This window comes from Mus musculus, chromosome 3 (genome assembly GCF_000001635.26).
Source record: "Mus musculus strain C57BL/6J chromosome 3, GRCm38.p6 C57BL/6J".
Lineage (NCBI taxonomy): Eukaryota > Metazoa > Chordata > Mammalia > Rodentia > Muridae > Mus > Mus musculus.
The window spans coordinates 92,483,049-92,501,061 of NC_000069.6; the positions used below are offsets into that span (position 1 = coordinate 92,483,049).

At 40.7% G+C, this 18,013-nt stretch overlaps 2 protein-coding genes across 2 annotated transcripts; both read right to left on the reverse strand.

Annotated features, from left to right (window-relative positions):
- Positions 1-905: 905 nt before the first annotated feature.
- Positions 906-2,833, reverse strand: Sprr1a (small proline-rich protein 1A). The gene is made up of 2 exons (NM_009264.2): positions 2,802-2,833; positions 906-1,663 (listed from the first exon to the last, which is right to left on the reverse strand). The coding sequence occupies exon 2, from the start codon at positions 1,642-1,644 to the stop codon at positions 1,210-1,212; it is 435 nt and encodes a 144-aa protein (NP_033290.1). The 5' UTR covers positions 1,645-1,663; positions 2,802-2,833; the 3' UTR covers positions 906-1,209.
- A 14,381-nt stretch (positions 2,834-17,214) lies between these two features.
- Positions 17,215-17,445, reverse strand: Sprr4 (small proline-rich protein 4). The gene has a single exon (NM_173070.1). It carries the CDS (start codon positions 17,443-17,445, stop codon positions 17,215-17,217), a length of 231 nt encoding a protein of 76 aa, NP_775093.1.
- Positions 17,446-18,013: the final 568 nt, after the last annotated feature.

Below are 18,013 nucleotides of genomic sequence, written 5' to 3' on the forward strand. Positions count from 1 at the left end.
ATTTCCTACTAACCCACTCACACTCAACTTTATGATTTTTGTCTTATCTGTACTAATCTGTCTTCTGAAGCCTGTTGACACTTTTCCTTAACCCTTTCCATTTAATTCATTTTCTCTTAAGATTTACATAGAGAAGTAAAAAGTACAATAATGGACAATGTATATAAATGTGAGGAGGACAGAGGGGGATAGGAAAGGATGTTTACATAGAGAAGACAGGACCATTTTTCTCAGGTTACTCTTAGGGCAGGCACTATCCTCAGTGGGCACTCAGTGGTACTCAAAGGGGAATGACTGAAGTGATGTGGTTGGAGTCATGTTGCATAATTTTTGGAGATCTAACTATGTGGATATGTGTTTCAATGTCTGTGGGAAGGATTTGTCTCTTGTTTGAGGTCCGAACCTCAATTTTGGCACCATATGTTGTGGATATCAAAAAGGAAAGATGGATGAAAAATAAATATGCAGGTTGAATACACTAGCACTGTTTTCTTTGAAACAGTTTTAAGAGAATCAACTGAACAGAATCAAAATAATCTGGAACAAAGACTTTACAGTCAGTGATGTGTCAAAATATGTATCAAACACCTTTGGATGTGATCCACTTGGGTGAAAGAAGAAAACCCCTTGGCTTCCCAAAGAAATAGACACCACGTGGCCTTAAATACTTTTGTAACAGTCTGTTCTGTATATATTATAACTATATGAACATGCACACACACACACACACACACACACACACACACACATACACACCCATCCCACATACTCAATCACAAAATTAGGCATCTTTAGGCAACTTTTAGCTATAGACCCACTGACCAGTTTTTGTTGTGCTAGTTCCTCCTTCATACTGAGAAAGTAATGATAGTTCAGGCAGCCACTGATACATACACAACAAAGTATGGAGTTAAATGGCATTTAATGGGGGGAAAATATTGACCATACACTTGTCTCACTCCTCACCCCCTTCAGATGAATCCTGAGCCATGAAAAGTGTAGCCATTCAATATGACTTTGGGCAATGTTAAGAGGCTCAGGAGCCCTTGAAGATGAGGATGAGAGTCAACTTTTTAGGTGGTGCAAGGAGAGAGGGATTAAGATTGAAGGTCACAGCATTGGTAGCACAAGGCAATGGGACTCATAAGCAGGATAGACAGCAGCCTCAGCATCTGGTGATCAGGTCTTCAGGCATGGCTCTGGACAATATTACTTCTGCTTTGTCTTCTGCTGGTATGGTGATGGAGTGACAGTTGAGGGGCAGGGCTCGGGAACAACAGGGTGGCAGGGCTCAGGCGCCTTGGGGTGGCAAGGCTCTGGTGCCTTAGGTTGGCAGGGCTCTGGCACCTTGGGGTTGCAGGGCTCTGGCACCTTAGGCTGGCAGGGCTCTGGCACCTTAGGCTGGCAGGGCTCTGGCACCTTGGGGTTGCAGGGCTCAGGTGCCTTGGGGTGGCAGGGCTCGGGTGCCTTGGGGTGGCAGGGCTCTGGCCCCTTGGGGTTGCAGGGCTCAGGAACAGGGTGGCAGGGATCCTTGGTTTTGGGGGCACAAGGTTCCTGGGGTGGTGGCTGGCAAGGCTGCTTCACCTGCTGCTGGTGCAGCTGAGGAGGTACAGTGCAGGGCTGCTTCTGCTGGTGGGAACTCATGGTTAGATAGCACTTGGTCCTGGAAACAGAAAAGACAATTTAGTGATTCATTGAAAGAGAAGGTAACCTCAACATCAAGTCAATTTAATTTCAGGCCCCTTTAGAGAAAAAGAGCCCCTCTCCATGCTGACTTCCACACTTGAAAATAAAATATGGTATGATCATTTCTGGACTTTTAAACATGATTAGCAGAAGTATGGTTTGCTCTTGTCTGTCTCAGTGGGTTCTTTCCTTACTCTCATTCTCCCTGGTCATGTTTTCTACCTAGTTGAAGAAGTTCCAAGACATAAATGAGCAAAGTATAATGACATATGCATATAAAACTCTCACACTAAACCATATGCTAGCCAAAATATTAATAATACGTCTTAAAAAGCAATAAAGTATGGCTTCTGAGAGGCTTGTGAACCTACACACCAGGACATCTGGAAAGCGGTGTCACCCAAAGACAGCAGCATACCAACCTCCTTGTGAAATAGATCATAGTATAACTTGCAGAGTGGCTGCATGTTAGTCCATGCTCATATGCTTTTGCCCTTTTAGTTTATGCTCTCATGGATCCCTACACATTTCCTACATTTCTGTCTCTGCCTATCAAATGCTTTTCCATCATAGTTCATGGTGTGTGCTACCACTAAGTGCTGTCCTTGAGCCATGCCTCCCCTGCACAGCCCCTCCCCACCATTATTTCTTTCACTACCACTGTCTATGAATCGCATTTCAATTTCATATGTCACCTTCTCTGCCAGACTACAAGTATGGTATGTTCTATATTGGCCTAAAAATTTACTTTAGTAGATTCCTCTAATAAATTAAATTTCGCTATTGATATGCCTATCAGTAAGAACTGCAATAATTCTGAAAGCTATCTGGACTGAAGCCTTAACCTGTCTCCAGCTGTGAACTTCCATGAATATTTGAATGGAGGTTTCCTTTTGCCTTAATCTCTGATTCCAAGGCTGTCTACTACAGTGACCAACTGAATCACCTCTCAAGTTCCTAGACCCAAAATGTGCTATAATTTAAGCAAACAATGCTACTGTTCACTAACTGTAGGCAGCACCCCACATCAACTCTGTAATAGAGTTGGCTTTGAACAGTTTTTCATAGTAAAAAAATAAGCAAGAATTTCAAATCAGTTGCAAGCAGAGACTTACCTAATACTCAGAGAAGAGCAGGTTCTCTGTTGGTGTGGATTCTGTGTGCAGGCATTGGGCAGCTGGCTTTTTATAAGAAGAACACCTCCAGGAAACACACTTGGCCCAGATGCTCTGTTTTCCTTTCTTACCAGTCACCTATGACTCACCCTCCTCCCCTAGTTCACCCTCTGACTCAGCTTTAGTTATGGAAACCACCCAGCTGATATAATGACACTGACAGTTTGACAATGATGTCACCTGGGTTCTCTGTCACCCTCCTCCTCAGGCCCAGGTGTCATGCTTGTGTTGTGAGAGGGTTAATGAGCTGGCATGGAGGAGGGTTGAAGTGGTCCTGACACCTGCTGTCTTCCTTAAGTTGGCTGGCTGGTCCTGGTATTCTGTGTGGCAAAATACTGTGTGAATGTAAAAAAGTAAAGTGAAGAGGAAAGGGGGCATGGGGTGGATGCTTGCTATCTCTTAGTGAAGCTGTGTTCTGGAAATACAGAAATAATGGATTATAGACTCTGATAACTGTTTGGATGATTTATAACTTTATGCACATGTCTTACATTTTCTCCCAACTCCATGGAACTATACACATTAAAGATTATGTGCATACCACCCCCAGCCACACCCCTTTCTGGCTGGTCCCTAACCTGGGAAAACCTGCTTTGCTTCCTTGCCACACCTTCCCCCTCTCCCCACAACCTGTTTCTCAAATTTCCAACTGCTAAAGCTGATCGTTTTTCCAGGGTAACCTTTTCTCCCACTCCACCCAACCATCAGGTTGTGGCTGCTTCCTCTTTTCTAGCCCAGTTGAATTCTTCCCCACACCTGAAAACCTAGAAGCCTTTTGTAACCACCTTCATCCAAGGAAAACAGTGGAGGTTTGGCTGCCTTTGTGAGGAGCCAGAAAGAGGCCTGGCCTGTCTTGTGGTGGGGCCCTCAGATGTTAACAAGATGAATCTGTGAAGTAACAGTAAGACTACTATGTCTTTATAAGGTTCTGGGGATAAACAGTAGTTATTTCTAGATCTGAAAAAGGTAGAAGAGCTATTAATTAGCATACAGAAGAATTAAAAAATACTCAAATAGCTGGTCTGGAAAGTGTTGATATTAAAATCTTTGTGTGTGTGTGTGTGTGTGTGTGTGTGTGTTCTATCTTAGCACACATACAAACAGGAAATCAGATGTCATTACATATGATTATGAGGCACTATGTGGTTTCTGGGAATTGAACTTAGGACCTCTGGAAGAGCAGTCAATGCTTTTAACCACTGGCCCATATCACTGGCCCCAGAAGGTTTCTTAAGCCATAAATCCCAGTGTTGAAAATGATGCAGTGTCTCCCTCAGAGGCATTCCACATTTAGCATGGGAAGTAGCTTCATCTGCAGAGAGCTTCTGGGACAGAAATGACAGACACATATTAGACAGTCTGTTAGTATTTGTCAGAATGAAGAAGAAATATGAAGAAGAAACATATATTACCATGGGAATATTGTTATTTGAACAGGCACAGAAATGGCCTTCAGAGCCCTCAAGGGTAACCCTGATTCAAAGAAGGCAGGAAAATACTATAGTTCATGAAACCTCCAGTTAGTCAGAGTCTGAGAGAGGAAGGAAGAGGCCATGATGCTAAAAATGAAAATTTTAGGTTTATTTATTTAATGTGAATGAGTGCATTACCTTCATGAAATGTAAGCAGCGACCATGGATGTCTGAAGAAGGTGGAAGAGTCCATGTAACTTACATTAGGGACAGTGGTGTGACAGGATGTGGGTGCTGAAAACTGAACCTAAGTCTTCTGCAAGAGCAGCAAGTGATTTTAACCATTGAGTCATCTCTCTAGGCCCCAAAGACTGTTTTTGAGCACAACAAGGCATCAGTAATAGTGCCAAGGTTTGGTGCCTGCCCATGGGATGGACCCCAAGTTTTGGGCGTTTGGTCCTTCAATCTCTACTCCATTTTTGTTCCAGCATATCTTTCAGTCAGGAATAATTCTGGGTTAAAATTTTTATAGGTAGTTTGGTGAATCCATCCCTCCACTAGAAGCCCTTTCTATCTATTGGAAGTGGTCCCTTCAGTTTTCATCCCACACTGTTGGGCATTTTGGCTATGGTCATCCTCAGTGAATCCTGGGAGCCTCTCACATCCCAGGTCTCTGGAACTTTCTAAAGGTTAACACCTCTTAACCCCCCCCCATCCTCATCCACAGCCCCCACAGCTGCTTATTTCCATTCATTCTCCTGTCTCCATACCTAATCTCCTCCCTCACTTTACCCTTTACCCTCCCCTCTCTCACCCAGGTCCCATAACTCTGCCTCCGATAATTATTTCCTCCCTACTTTTAAATGGGATTTAAGCATCCTCACTTGGGCCTTCCTTTTTCTTAAACTTCTCACGATTTCTGAGTTGTATCATGGGTATTCTGTACTAGCTAATACACACTTATCAGTGAGTACATACTATGCCTTTTGGGTCTGGGTTATCTCAGGATATTTTCTAGTTCTATCCATTTGTCGGCAAAATTCATGATGTCCTCATTTTTAGAAGCTGAATAGTATTCAATTTTGTGTTTGCAGACAGGAACCTAACATGGCTGTCCTCTGAGAGTCTCTACCAGCAGCTGACTGAAACAGATGCAGATACTTAAAGTCAATCATTGGACTGATGTCAGGGACCCCTATGAAAGAGTTAGGGCAAAGATTGAAATAGCCATAGAGGATGGAAACCCCATAGGAAAATCAAGAGTATCAATTTACCCAGACCCCTATGAGCTGCCAGAGACTAAGCCACCAACTGAAGAGTATACATGGGCTGGTCCATGGCCCCTGGTACATATGTAATAAAGGACTGCCTTGTCTGGCCTCATTGGGAGAGGACAGGCCTAATCCTGTAGAGACTCAATGCCCCAGGGAAGGGGGATGTTGGGGATAATTTAAAAAATAGTTTAACTTTAAAAACAGGACTATTTTGAATTTAGTTGATATTACTCAAGATGGGGTTTTAAGATAGCATAGTGGCATGGCTAGGGTGACACCTGCCAAGAAGTACAATCCCTTTATGATGGTCATTTTCTGAAGATCCTTCCTATCACAGAGACTTCTGTGTTCGGAAGTCACATGAATAAGCACTCCTTTAGACTTGGCACCAGCAACTTCTTCTGATCAACATAACATGAGACTAACATCACTGATTCAGAACCACATTCCAAACACTATCTGTTAAAGGGTGTGACCTTCAGGACATCTAAATTATCTTAAAACTCAGCTGTGATGATGCCTCTTCTTCCCACACCTCTGTTCCCTCCCCTCTGCAAACCCATCTAAATGTTTTTGAAGCACTTGCTAGTTGCACAGCTAGATCACCTGTTGTGAACCTGAGTCAAAATTATCCTTTGACTCTGTCCCAAAAGCACTGGTTCTCATTCACAGAAATATGCTGCCTGGTGTATAGTATTTGCTCAGTGATTGGCAATTGTAGAATTGAAGCTTGGGTGAATGATTAGAGGAGGGAGGGAAGGAAGGATGGAAGGAAGGAAGGAAGGAAGGAAGGAAGGAAGGAAGGAAGGAAGGAAGGAAGGAAGGAAGGAGGGAGGGAGGGAGGGAGGGAGGGAGGGAGGGAGGGAGGGAGGAAGGAAGGAAGGAAAGGAAAGACAATTTTTTCTAAAGAGAACTTTGAAGACTTCTTTAAATTGTTTCTCAGTTTTATTTATCTTATTTTATGTGTATGGATGTTTTTTCACCATCTATAAATGTGCACCATGTGCGTGCCTGACATGATGTTCACAAAGGTCAGAAGAAAGTGTTGGATCCCTTGGAATGGGAGTTAGGAATGGATGGGAGACATCGTGTAGGTGCTGGGGACTGAAACCAGGTCCTCTGCAAGTGCTCTTAATCCTTGAGCCATTACTCCAGCAGTGAGTCTTCTTCAGAAGTAGCTAGGAATAAAAAAAGAGTATTCTGGTTTCATTTAAATGATATTAAATTTCTTTGGGAAATTCATACAATGTATTTTGTTCATAGTTACCCTATACTCTTTACCATAACCCCTTTAAAATCCACCCTGACTCTCTATTGTCTAATTTTGTATTCTTTAAAAAATAACCTATCAAGTTCAATTTGTAATGTCCTTATACTCCCAAATGTGGGGCTATCCACTGGAATGTGGTTGACCTACCAGGGGCCATACCCTTAGAGAAAACTGACTCTCTTCAATAATAAACATCTCTTTTATGTTAAGGTAATTAAAAAAAAACAGTATTCCTTTTGTGATGATCTTTCAGGATGTTCTAAGAAGAGGTTATGGAAACTCAGGACAGGACACATGATGCCTCTGGTGCCTTCCTAGTTCCCCTACATCATTATCACCTAATGTCATTACCACCTTTCTGTGGACTTTTGGCTGAGCCACCAAGACACCTTAACCCAAAGCCTCTTGTTTTACTTCAGTCTGCTCTAATTATACTTAGAGTTGTTTCTCCCCAAGTTCCCTAGTCAGACTCTCCAGTAGCAGGAACTCCACAGTGATAATTGCTGCTATTTTCAGGCAGAGAGAGCTCTTATCCCCAAAGGAGCCTACTTCCCACTTCTCTGACACCTGGCAGTACACAGTTGGAAAACAACTCTGACCTCCACAGAGCCAGGCAATGGTTGCACATGCCTTTACTTGCAGCACTTGGCAGAGGCAGAGGCAGAGGCAGAGGCAGAGGCAGAGGCAGAGGCAGAGGCAGAGGCAGAGGCAGAGGCAGAGGCAGAGGCAGAGGCAGAGGCAGAGGCAGAGGCAGAGGCAGAGGCAGAGGCAGAGGCAGAGGCAGAGGCAGAGGCAGAGGCAGAGGCAGAGGCAGAGGCAGAGGCAGAGGCAGAGGCAGAGGCAGAGGCAGAGGCAGAGGCAGAGGCAGAGGCAGAGGCAGAGGCAGAGGCAGAGGCAGAGGCAGAGGCAGAGGCAGAGGCAGAGGCAGAGGCAGAGGCAGAGAAATCTGTGTTAGAGAACAGCCTGGTCTACAGAGTAAGTCCCACGACAGCCAGGGCCACACAGAGAAACTCTATCTGGAAAAACCAAAACCCAAAAAATCCCAAAGGAACCTTTCTCACTGAGTACATGCCCAAGGTAGATGCTTATTCCTGCCTCAGGCTGCACTGCCTTCACCCTAAGGCAGGCTCTAGCTCAGGGCACTGGTACTTTCTCTTGACACTAGCATTGGTCCCCCTGTTTGAACATCTGAATCCCATTCACTGGCCAAGGAAGTTTTCTCCCCTTCAGTATTCTTTGTTTCTCTACTACCAGGGCCAGCATGAGTACCACCTCATAAACTACCACACAAGGAGATGGGAAATGGGCTAGCTCCCAAACATCTCTCAGGATTTCCAGTCTCTACCAGGATCTCCCACTGGCCCCACCTGGCTGCTTTTCACCTCATGCACGATGGAAGTTGGCCCCTTTCATCTCAGCGACTTGATTGGATACTGAATAAAATAGGAGCTGTGCCTCTTGAAAACCTCACATTTACAAAGCTATTCAGATTGACTGTATGGTGGACAGTCTTTCCCCAGGATCCAGATTCAGTTACTCCCTCCACTTCACTTCTGTGAGTGTCTGGATTGAATAAAGAAATTCCTTTGCAATTCCAGTTCTCATCCTTCTATAAGATTGTGCATTTAAAGTGCATTCAAATTGAGAAACACAGAGTCTTAAACAATATTACCTTTGCTTGTTCTCTGATTACCAGAAAGAACAAGAAAAAACAGAGTGTTGGCTGCTCCAATCAGGCTGTCAAGAAATATTTTTAAGTTTTTACAAACACATGAGTCATTTTGGAAATGAAGCAGCAGAGGGAAGAAACACCAGTTCCTGCAAATGTTGGATCCTCCTGAATACTTTGGCCTAAACAGACAGGAGAAGATTGCATTGCCATCATGGTGATGGGGGCAGTAAAGAGTGAGCACATGAACTCAACACTAGGGTTTTTCTAGACAACTGCTAACCCTGGACAGGGGATGGATCAGGTATGGGAGGGACACACTTTAGGCTCTACATCTTGTTTCTTAGACAATTTGGGCTGAATCTCAGATTCCTGATTTTCCCTCTACTCCCTTGGGACAGACCAATCTTGAATTCTCCCTTTATCTTTCCATCCATGGAGAACTGAAAAAAAATTTCAACCTAGTTTTTCTTGCTTGAAAGTGGCAGAAGAGAAAGGCAAACTTAGTCAACCTCCAGCCCAGCTCTTTATGCCCTTTTAGTTGGCTTACATTGGGCAACATAACTCATATTTCTATAGTTTAATATTTTTCTCTTTAAGTGCTATAATTCTACTCATGGAATTGTTACAAAGATGAAATGAAGTGATGCTTCACATACTTTGAACTAGTCTTCCTGTTGATAATACCACCCCCCTTCCCTCCATCCTTCAGATAGAAATCTTTCTTTTACCATTCTTGGCCTCTGAGATTGCATTAGCTCTGTTACTCATTTTTATAAAACTTTCAGGTTTACTTCTTTCTAACTTTAGCTCAAATTATTAGGTAGTGACAAAGACTACATAATCTTTGCTTTTTAAGGCCAGGTAATGACTAAAGTCAATGTTGGTCATTCCATGACCTGAGCATGCCCTGGTTAAAGAAACAGAGGCAGGGAAATTATTAACTTTCCAGGAGTTCATAAAGATGAGCTGTGCTGTATTACAGTCCCTTGCCAACTATGTGCAGTGCTATGGAAAGTAACTCTTAGAAGACGCAATGGCCAGGTCATGACCAGATCACAGGTCTCCACTGATTAGAGATGAGATCCTCTGTGTTTAAATGATCAAACCACATTGAGACTATACAGAACAGTGGAATGTCAGGCTGATGTACTCTTGCTCAGAGCCTTTATTAGTCCATGTGCTGTTGAAGGACAAAAATAAGGCTAAACATTTTTTACAGACAGTATCTGTCATTAAGGAGTCTTGAGATAACAGTGTGGTTTTTTGTAGTTGCTTTTTCCTTCTCTCATTTGTATAGTTGTGCCTCCTTAGCAAGTCTCTTCAGAGTACAAGGTGTCCTTTTATAGACCACAGATTTGAACTCTCAACTCTGTGCCTTTCAAGTTATACTTGTGATGTCAGAGAGTTTATGAATAATAATTGTTAACATTGTTTTGATCCTTATTGACTACCCCCCACCAACAGCAGTATAAGAATCAGAGATATGGAAAGTGAGGCACAAAGTCTCTTGAGAAGTTTTGACTAATCAGGTGACAAATTTCAACACTGTGAGATTTAATTTATCTTACCTGTATCTTAGGAGTGATAATATTTGCCTTCAGAACTGTTATTACATGAAATTACACATGCAAAGCAACTCTATGGTGACTAGCACACATCAATGAACAGCAGATAGCAAGTTCATTTTCCTCAGGGTTTTAACCACAGCTATTATTAGAAAATCATTTATAATGACTCAGAAATTTCTTTTATTTTCTTCATTTTGAAGCAGTCACTCATTTGTTGAACACATAGTTGCTGAATGACAATCAAATGGCAAGCATGAAATCCTAGTTTTGAGAAGTATGGTGAAGAAATAGGCAACACTGTATGCACTTCCTGGAACTAAACTAGATCATAGGAAGAAATTTTCCCAAACTCTCATAAGAATCTTGCTAAAATGTTGCTAAGGATGCAATTTAATTTTTACATTAATATTTTCTAATATGGAATTAATATTAATGTTTATGAAAGAATATTAGGAACTGATATTAATTCTAATAAGATAAATAGCTAAGAGAAGGAACTATACAATCTTGTTTGTATAAACAGGCCTTGGGTAATTTTGGGGGTCAGATAATTTGGGCAACAGTAGAGTATAGGCCCAATGCCTTTTCTTTCTTGATTAAAATTAACATCATCTGGTACCTTTAAACTTTTACATGTCCAAGCTTCATCATAGTTTTCTTTAGTCAGCATATGTGTGCTTATATGTGTATATGTCTTAATGTCTACTGATAAAACTAGTCTTGAAGAATCACTAGTATAAAAGAAGTATCTGAATCAAGTAGAACAATCACAATCCTGTAAAATAGCATCACAAGTAGAAGGAGATTCAAGTGGGTGCTAAGGTGCCTGGGAAGATGTTGATGTTGATGTTGATGAGTCTAGGTGCTTTTGAGTGTAGGTGTTTGGCCTAAGGACACTGGGAGCCTTGTGACACAATTAAGTTCCATCTAAGGAAGACTAAGTACTTCCATACACCCATGTTCCTCACTCTCCCTCTAGGGAATCATCAAAGGGCAGGCTCAGGCTTGTTTAGCAGGTCTGGGCCTAGACCCAGTAGCCTACGGCCAGGAGATGATCCCGTGTCACCTTCATGGCACTGTAACATCTGTGGTATGGAGCCTCTGTGCTGTGATAAAGGACCATTTTCCAGTCTCCAGAAACCCTCTGGCTAGGCCAAATTAAAACCTTTGAGGAGCAAAATAATATCAAAATTTCATTTTCTGCTATTTGACAAGAACTACATTTCCCTCTACCTCTCATATTCAGTGATATGTGCCTGAAAATTTAACTGACAGAATGCAAACTGACAGGAGAAAGGCTTACAATTTTTATTTATATCAATAGTTATACATTCACTGAAGCTTCATAAAAAAAGAAGTGTGTACTCAAGGAACTGATTAGATTTAAAATATAGTTCTAAAATTCATATGTAACTACAAAAAGCCCAAATAACCAAAGTGTTTTTAAGACAAAAACCAAAGCTAGGTTCGTAAGTACTACCTGATGTCAAAGTATTCTACAAAGCTATTGTAACTAAAACAGTGTGGTATTGACATTCACAGACCAATGAAATGTAATACAGAGCCAGGAAGTAGGAACATACATTTAATATGCAAGTAGTCATTTTGACAAAGGTGTTGAGAGTCTACAATGGGGAAAGAGCACCAGGAAAACAACAATAGGATTTTCAATTCATATTGTTGGCAAAATAATAATAATAATAATAATAATAATAATAATAATAATAATCACAAGTAGAGGCACAAAATCATCTCAAAATTGATCAAAGAATTAAATACAAAGCCAAAAACCATGAAAATTTCAGAAGCAAACATATACGAAAATTCATGACATACCCTGTCCCGGCAATAACTTTTTTTTTGTTACCTTAAAAGCACAGTTAACAATAACAGATAACTGGGCTTATAAAAAGCTAGAAAGCCTCTACCCATCAAAGAAAGCCATCCACCAAGATGAGACCATTTAGAACACATAAGCAAATATATTTTAATTAGGAATAATATTAATTTATATTGAAATTTATAAGGCATTCAGTATGAAAACATCACGATGAAAATCAGGTTAAAAAATACTGAATAGTTGCTTCTCAAAAGACTATATGGAACTGTTCAACAGATATGTATAAAATACACCAGTAATCGTGAAGAAAGTGTAAGTCAAAACCACAATGAAATATGACCTTGTACCTGTTGGAATGGCTATTATCTTAAAAGCAAATGTAAGTGTTGATTAGGATGCAGAGATAAGAGAACTCTAACATACTCTTGGTGAGAAAGTCAGTATAGCCTTCACGGGAAGCAGTGAATGTTTCTGTTAACTGTCTATTCGACATAGTTATAAACAAAATAAAGTAAAATCAATATGTAGAAGAGATCCTTATATTCTATTATCTAGTGTAGTTCATTTTACACTAGTTAGAAGAGGCTGAGTAACCCCACTGCTCACCAGCTGATGAATGACTAAAGAAAATGTTATATAGACACAGTGCAACACTACTTTGTAAATAAATAGAGGAAAATGCTGTTACTTGTGATAACATGGAAGATTTGGTATGAAATGATTTTTATCATGCACAGAGAAGCTACATTGCCTCAGTCAGTTTGAACTTAAAAGGGTTGAATTAAGGAACAGGGAATGTTACAATGGTAACCTTGGAGATATGTATGGCTATTGGGGAAGGAAGACTGGACAACATTGAGAAATGTGTAGTTGTGGTTAAACAAGACAGTATTTGTAAATACATGCAAATAATAGGCCAATATGAAGAGATGAGAAGAGGATACTTGGATGAGGTTAGGGGCAAGGAGAAAAGTTAGGAACGGGGGAGGAAAATGATCTATGAGGACTGATGTGCATGCAGTCATGTTTATGTGATGACATGCCTTGAGGCAGAGTGTGGTGATGGCTTTATGACCCTGGATGGACTTAAATGCATTTATTTTTAAACTGTAAGTGCTGAATTATATGATATATGAGTCATATTTTAATAAAGATGTTTTAGAAAGAAGAAACACCAAAATTAAAGAAAAATCCTTTAATAGCTGCATTGGGTTTGAAGGTGCTAATGTGGTGGAGAAGAGAGGAGAACTTATGTCATCTTGCCTCTCTGACTCCAGTGATAAGGGATGGTATCAGTGCCCTTGCCAGGAAATAGGAGTTTGTTCTACCTCACAAAGGAAAATTTAAGAACTGATTTTAGACTAATAAAGGAAGGGCAGAGAACTCTCTCTGTTCTCTTAATTGCTCCTGTAGCAGTGGGTCTCATCCACTTTTACAGCCTTCCCCACTCTCCTTGTCTATATAATTTAAAGCAGACGTTTATTTTTAAAAGCCACATAAAGTTCAACCTAAAGTTTCTCATGGAAGATGAGTTTCATCCACCCATCCATTTACTTTTCATTTCTGTGACTTGCTTTTTTGAGAACTCTTTGCATTGTTTGTTAGGAAACTACCAGCTTCAACCCTATGGAGAGGGGAGGGTGGAGTAGAGCACAGTAACCGCAGAAATGTCAAAGCCCCAAAGAATTCTGGGACCCACCTAAGTTTAAAACAGGCAGAAAGCATCCAACGAAACTGCTCATCCTGTGCACTAAATTTAGGAATATTATTCCAAGTCACAGATCTAGTCTGGAAAAGAACCAGGACCAGAATCTTGGAATCTCAAGCATTACAATCCAAAACTCCCAAGGCTGGGATCAGGAAACTGAGGGGGTTCCTGTCCAAAAGAGGAGGAGGCAGGGAATTTGAGACTGTCAGGTTTGTGACAGATGGGTAAGGTGGGGCTTTGTTTTGGTTCTGGGGTGGAGTGGATTTTCTGGGCATGTGGAATAGTAAGGAGGGAAAACAGGTGAAGAGTGCAGTGGCCTGCCCTGCCATGGCATCATGCAGAAGAGCAGAAATGCTTTAGTTTTACTGCTGTGCAGATGGGGGTTGCAGGTGTAATAGAGGTGGGAATCTGGAGAATTCTCTACAGGAACAATGAGGAAAATGTTTAAAATAAAATCCAAATGCTGCCTTGATACCATTACATTTTATAGAATTTTTGAAAACTCAGAAATATTATACAGGGAAATGTACACAGATAATCACTTTTTACAAGGTGACCATATAGGTATTTTGCTCTCAGACAAAATGGAACCAGCTCCTTCAGATGTCCATCTTCCTGTCCTTTGAGTTTGAAGTGTGCTTTTAATATGTACTTCCACTCAAGATTGTGAGATTCATTCTCACAGAGTAGTCTTTACTAATCTCACTGCTTTGTGGTATACATTATAGAATTACATTGTGATTAACTTGGGAACAACTTTGCCAATGAAAATTTTAGGGGGTTTCAGATGGAGTTATTAGAATGAATGCTACTACAAACATACAGTCATGTGTGTCCATTTCTTTGTATCTAAATTCAGTGAAGTAGCTGGGATGTGGGTATAAGAGCTCAGGTTTCAGAATTTGTTGTGTTTATACTTCCTCAGTAGTTTATACAACCTCACCAACATCTAATATCATTTGCTTTTTGAAAGTCAGTATGTCAAATACTATAGTTCCAACACCATTTCATCCTAATTTTCATCTTAGTAAATTTAAAGATAATTAACATGGGCTTTAAAATTAATTCTTCTAGTGTGCAGATATGATACATCTCTTTATTTCTTAAGAATAATTTTATTATGAATATCATATGTCCTTTACTAAATTTGCTAAGCATATTGATACCATTTAGTGGTATCTTTATTTTAATTTGTGTTAAATGAATGAATACAAAATACAAGTTCAAATAATTACAAAATTGATCATATCTTAAGTACAGTTGCACATACACACATATATATCTATATTACACACACATGCATGCATTCATATAACCTCTATCCATAAAACTGACAGATTTGACCATTACTTGATTTTTCAAGCCAGTGTGTTCAATGAGAAACTTGCTATTCGTATTACTAATGACATAAATTAAATTCCACATCAGTGAGAAAATCCTTGAGAAGAGTATAGCTCAAAGGAGAAAAAACTCTGATTAGTTACACCTCACAAAATTTTTAGACATTTTATTTATTCTGTGTGTATGGTTGTTTTGCTAATATATATGTGGCTGTAGAATAAGCATCCATGGTTCCCCCCTCAGAGGCCAGAAAAGAGGGTCAAATCTCCTGAGATAGTTACATAGATGGTTGAAAGTCAGCATGTGAGTGCTGGGACTTGAACCTGGGTCCTCTGAAAGAGCAGCTAGTACTCTTAGACACTGAATCATCTCTACCATTCCCACCTTATTCATTTTAATGTTCTGTTTTTCAAGGACTTGTGTCTTTTTCTAGCTAGGAGTATTCAACTTCTTTTTCATACAAGCAATATATACCAAAGCAAAGAGGGTTAGAACATCAGCTCTAAAAGTAGGATATAAATTTTCATAAACTATACAAACTCAAATTAACTCACCAAGCCAATTATTTTGCACAAAATCTCAGTACATGGCCATCCAGTGAGTTAGGGGGACATTCTTACATGCATTTAAGAAAATATCTGACTTCTTAAGAGTAGACTCAGGCTCAGTATAGGTTATCTCAAGAAAGTCTGGAGATCTAGCATGAACAAAGTGGAATAATAAGTTTATGGTAGATTAATAAATAATTGAGTGATAGTTATATATGAGTGAGTTAAAGAATTAAAAAAATAGAGACAGGAGGATGGCTCAGTGGCCAATGGCACTTGCTAATTTTGCTAAGGACCCAAGTTCAAGTCTCAGTACCTACATCCTAAGTTTCTCAACTACCTGTAATGTGAGGTCCAGGAATCTGATGCCCTCATCTATCATCTGTGGGTACCTATACACATGTGAACATACACACATATACATAATAAAATAATAAAAATACATCTTAAAAAGGAATAATAGACAATAAACAAATTCATGTAAAAGTCATTGGCACCTGTTTGTATAATGCTTCATTACACTCCAGTCACCTGTGTCTGTTTTGTCTACCTTCGAAAAATGACAACTTCCAAGCATCGAAACCTACATTTACCAGGTGTGTTGAATTTCTTTTTTGTTTTAATCTTTATTAGATATTTTCTTCATTTAATTTTCAAATGCTATACCGAAAGTCCCCTTTACTCCCCTCCCCCACCTGCTCTGCTCTCCAACCCATTCACTTCCATTTCCTGACGCTGGCATTCCCCTGTACTGGGACATATAATCTTCTCAAGACCAAGGGCCTCTCCTCCCATTGATGGCCGACTAGGCCATCCTCTGCTACATATGCAGCTAGAGCCACAAGCTCTGGGGGGAACTGGTTAGTTCATGTTGTTGTTCCTCCTATAGGGTTGCAGACCCCTTTAGTTCCTTGGGCACTTTCTCTAGCTCCTTCATTGGGGGCCCCGTGTTCTATCCAATAGATGACTATGAGCATCCACTTCTGTATTTGCCAGGCATTGGCATAGCCTCACAAGAGTGTATTGAATTTCTAATCAGGGCTAAAGGATTTCTTTTTTCTTTGGTCTTCCCTAGATGGGGTTAGCCAAGGAAGTCTCTCAAAAGTCTAAGAGGCCAGTCCCTGGGCTTATTTTCCTCCCTCTTTCAGCTGAGCTGTATCAGGATCTATTCTCTCCTACCATTAGCTACTAGAAATCAACAATGCTCACAGCAGTTGCTTCCTAAACTCCCAGGGACATGTACTTATACTCTCATCTCCTGAAATGTGATGATGAATGAAGCCGGTCACACCAGGACACAGACACAATCATTCTTACATGATGCACATGTTTATTAGTGAAGTAAGTGGGCAACAGGTATAGAAATAAGTGGAGGGAAAAAGATTGAGACATCCGCTATGGCTAGAGCCCTAGAAAAAGCTGCCATGTAATATAGAATGGATAAGGCCACAATTATGATCAATAAAGAGGCTGGAGCAGTTGAAGTTTCTCTCATGGCCACTCAGAACACAACAGGGTAGGATATAGAAGAAGCCTTGGAGTAACAAGGGTGCATGTAATGAGGGGATTTATGAAGAAACAAGAAGGCTTATAATCCAAATTCATTGGACATAGTTAGAAGGAGGGAAAAATCTCAGAACCAGTAGGAATAGAAGCAGGAAGAAGGCAAGGCTCCATCTCGTCGTGTGGTGAGAAGCAGGTGGTGGTTGCCAGTCTATCCTTACTTCTGCTTACACTTAGGGTCTTGCTGTGCAGGACACTTCTCTTGAGCTGGGTTAGTTGTGCTCCTCGCTGGGCATTGTTTTTTGGCCTGAGGAACACATGGATCCTTGGTTTTAGGCACACATGCCTCTTGACATTTGGTAGGAGGTGGCTGACAGGGCTGCTTCACCTGCTGCTGCTGGGCTTGTGGTGTGCACTGTTGCTGATTCTGATGCTGATGGGAAGGCATGTTTCAGGAACAGATGAGGCTGGAAGAGACACCATTATGAGAAAGGTCCCACATGTATCCTCCCCCCTGTCTCATCAAGCAGTATTTTGCACTAGCGCCCAAGGATGATTTACAGCCTCAGCAAATGAGCTACTCTTCTGACTTTACTGTGATATTTGTCCTCAGCATCTTCCTTTTGTGTTATTATGAATTCCTTTCTTCTCAAGGGCCTTTTATTTATTGGTCTTATGAAGAATATATCAAAAATATTGAGTTCAAGATTAAAAAGCAGCTGAGACATTTTACAAATTCAAGGTGTGCGTCTGGGTAACTGCCAGTTGGCTAAGTTAAATGATGCAGATGTATGAGGAAGAGGACAAGAGCAGTGTGTGTTTCCAGGAAACAGTGTCAGAGACTATAAACAATTGGTCTAGAGAATAGGTGAACCAGTAACAGAAGTCTGTGTTCTAATCTCCACTCTACTCTTAATATTTTAAGGAGAATCATAGGATAGGGCTATAGGGTAGAAGTTTCACACCTTTATGAAGAACCAGGAAACACTATGGCTCAGTGTTTTATCAAGAAGGAT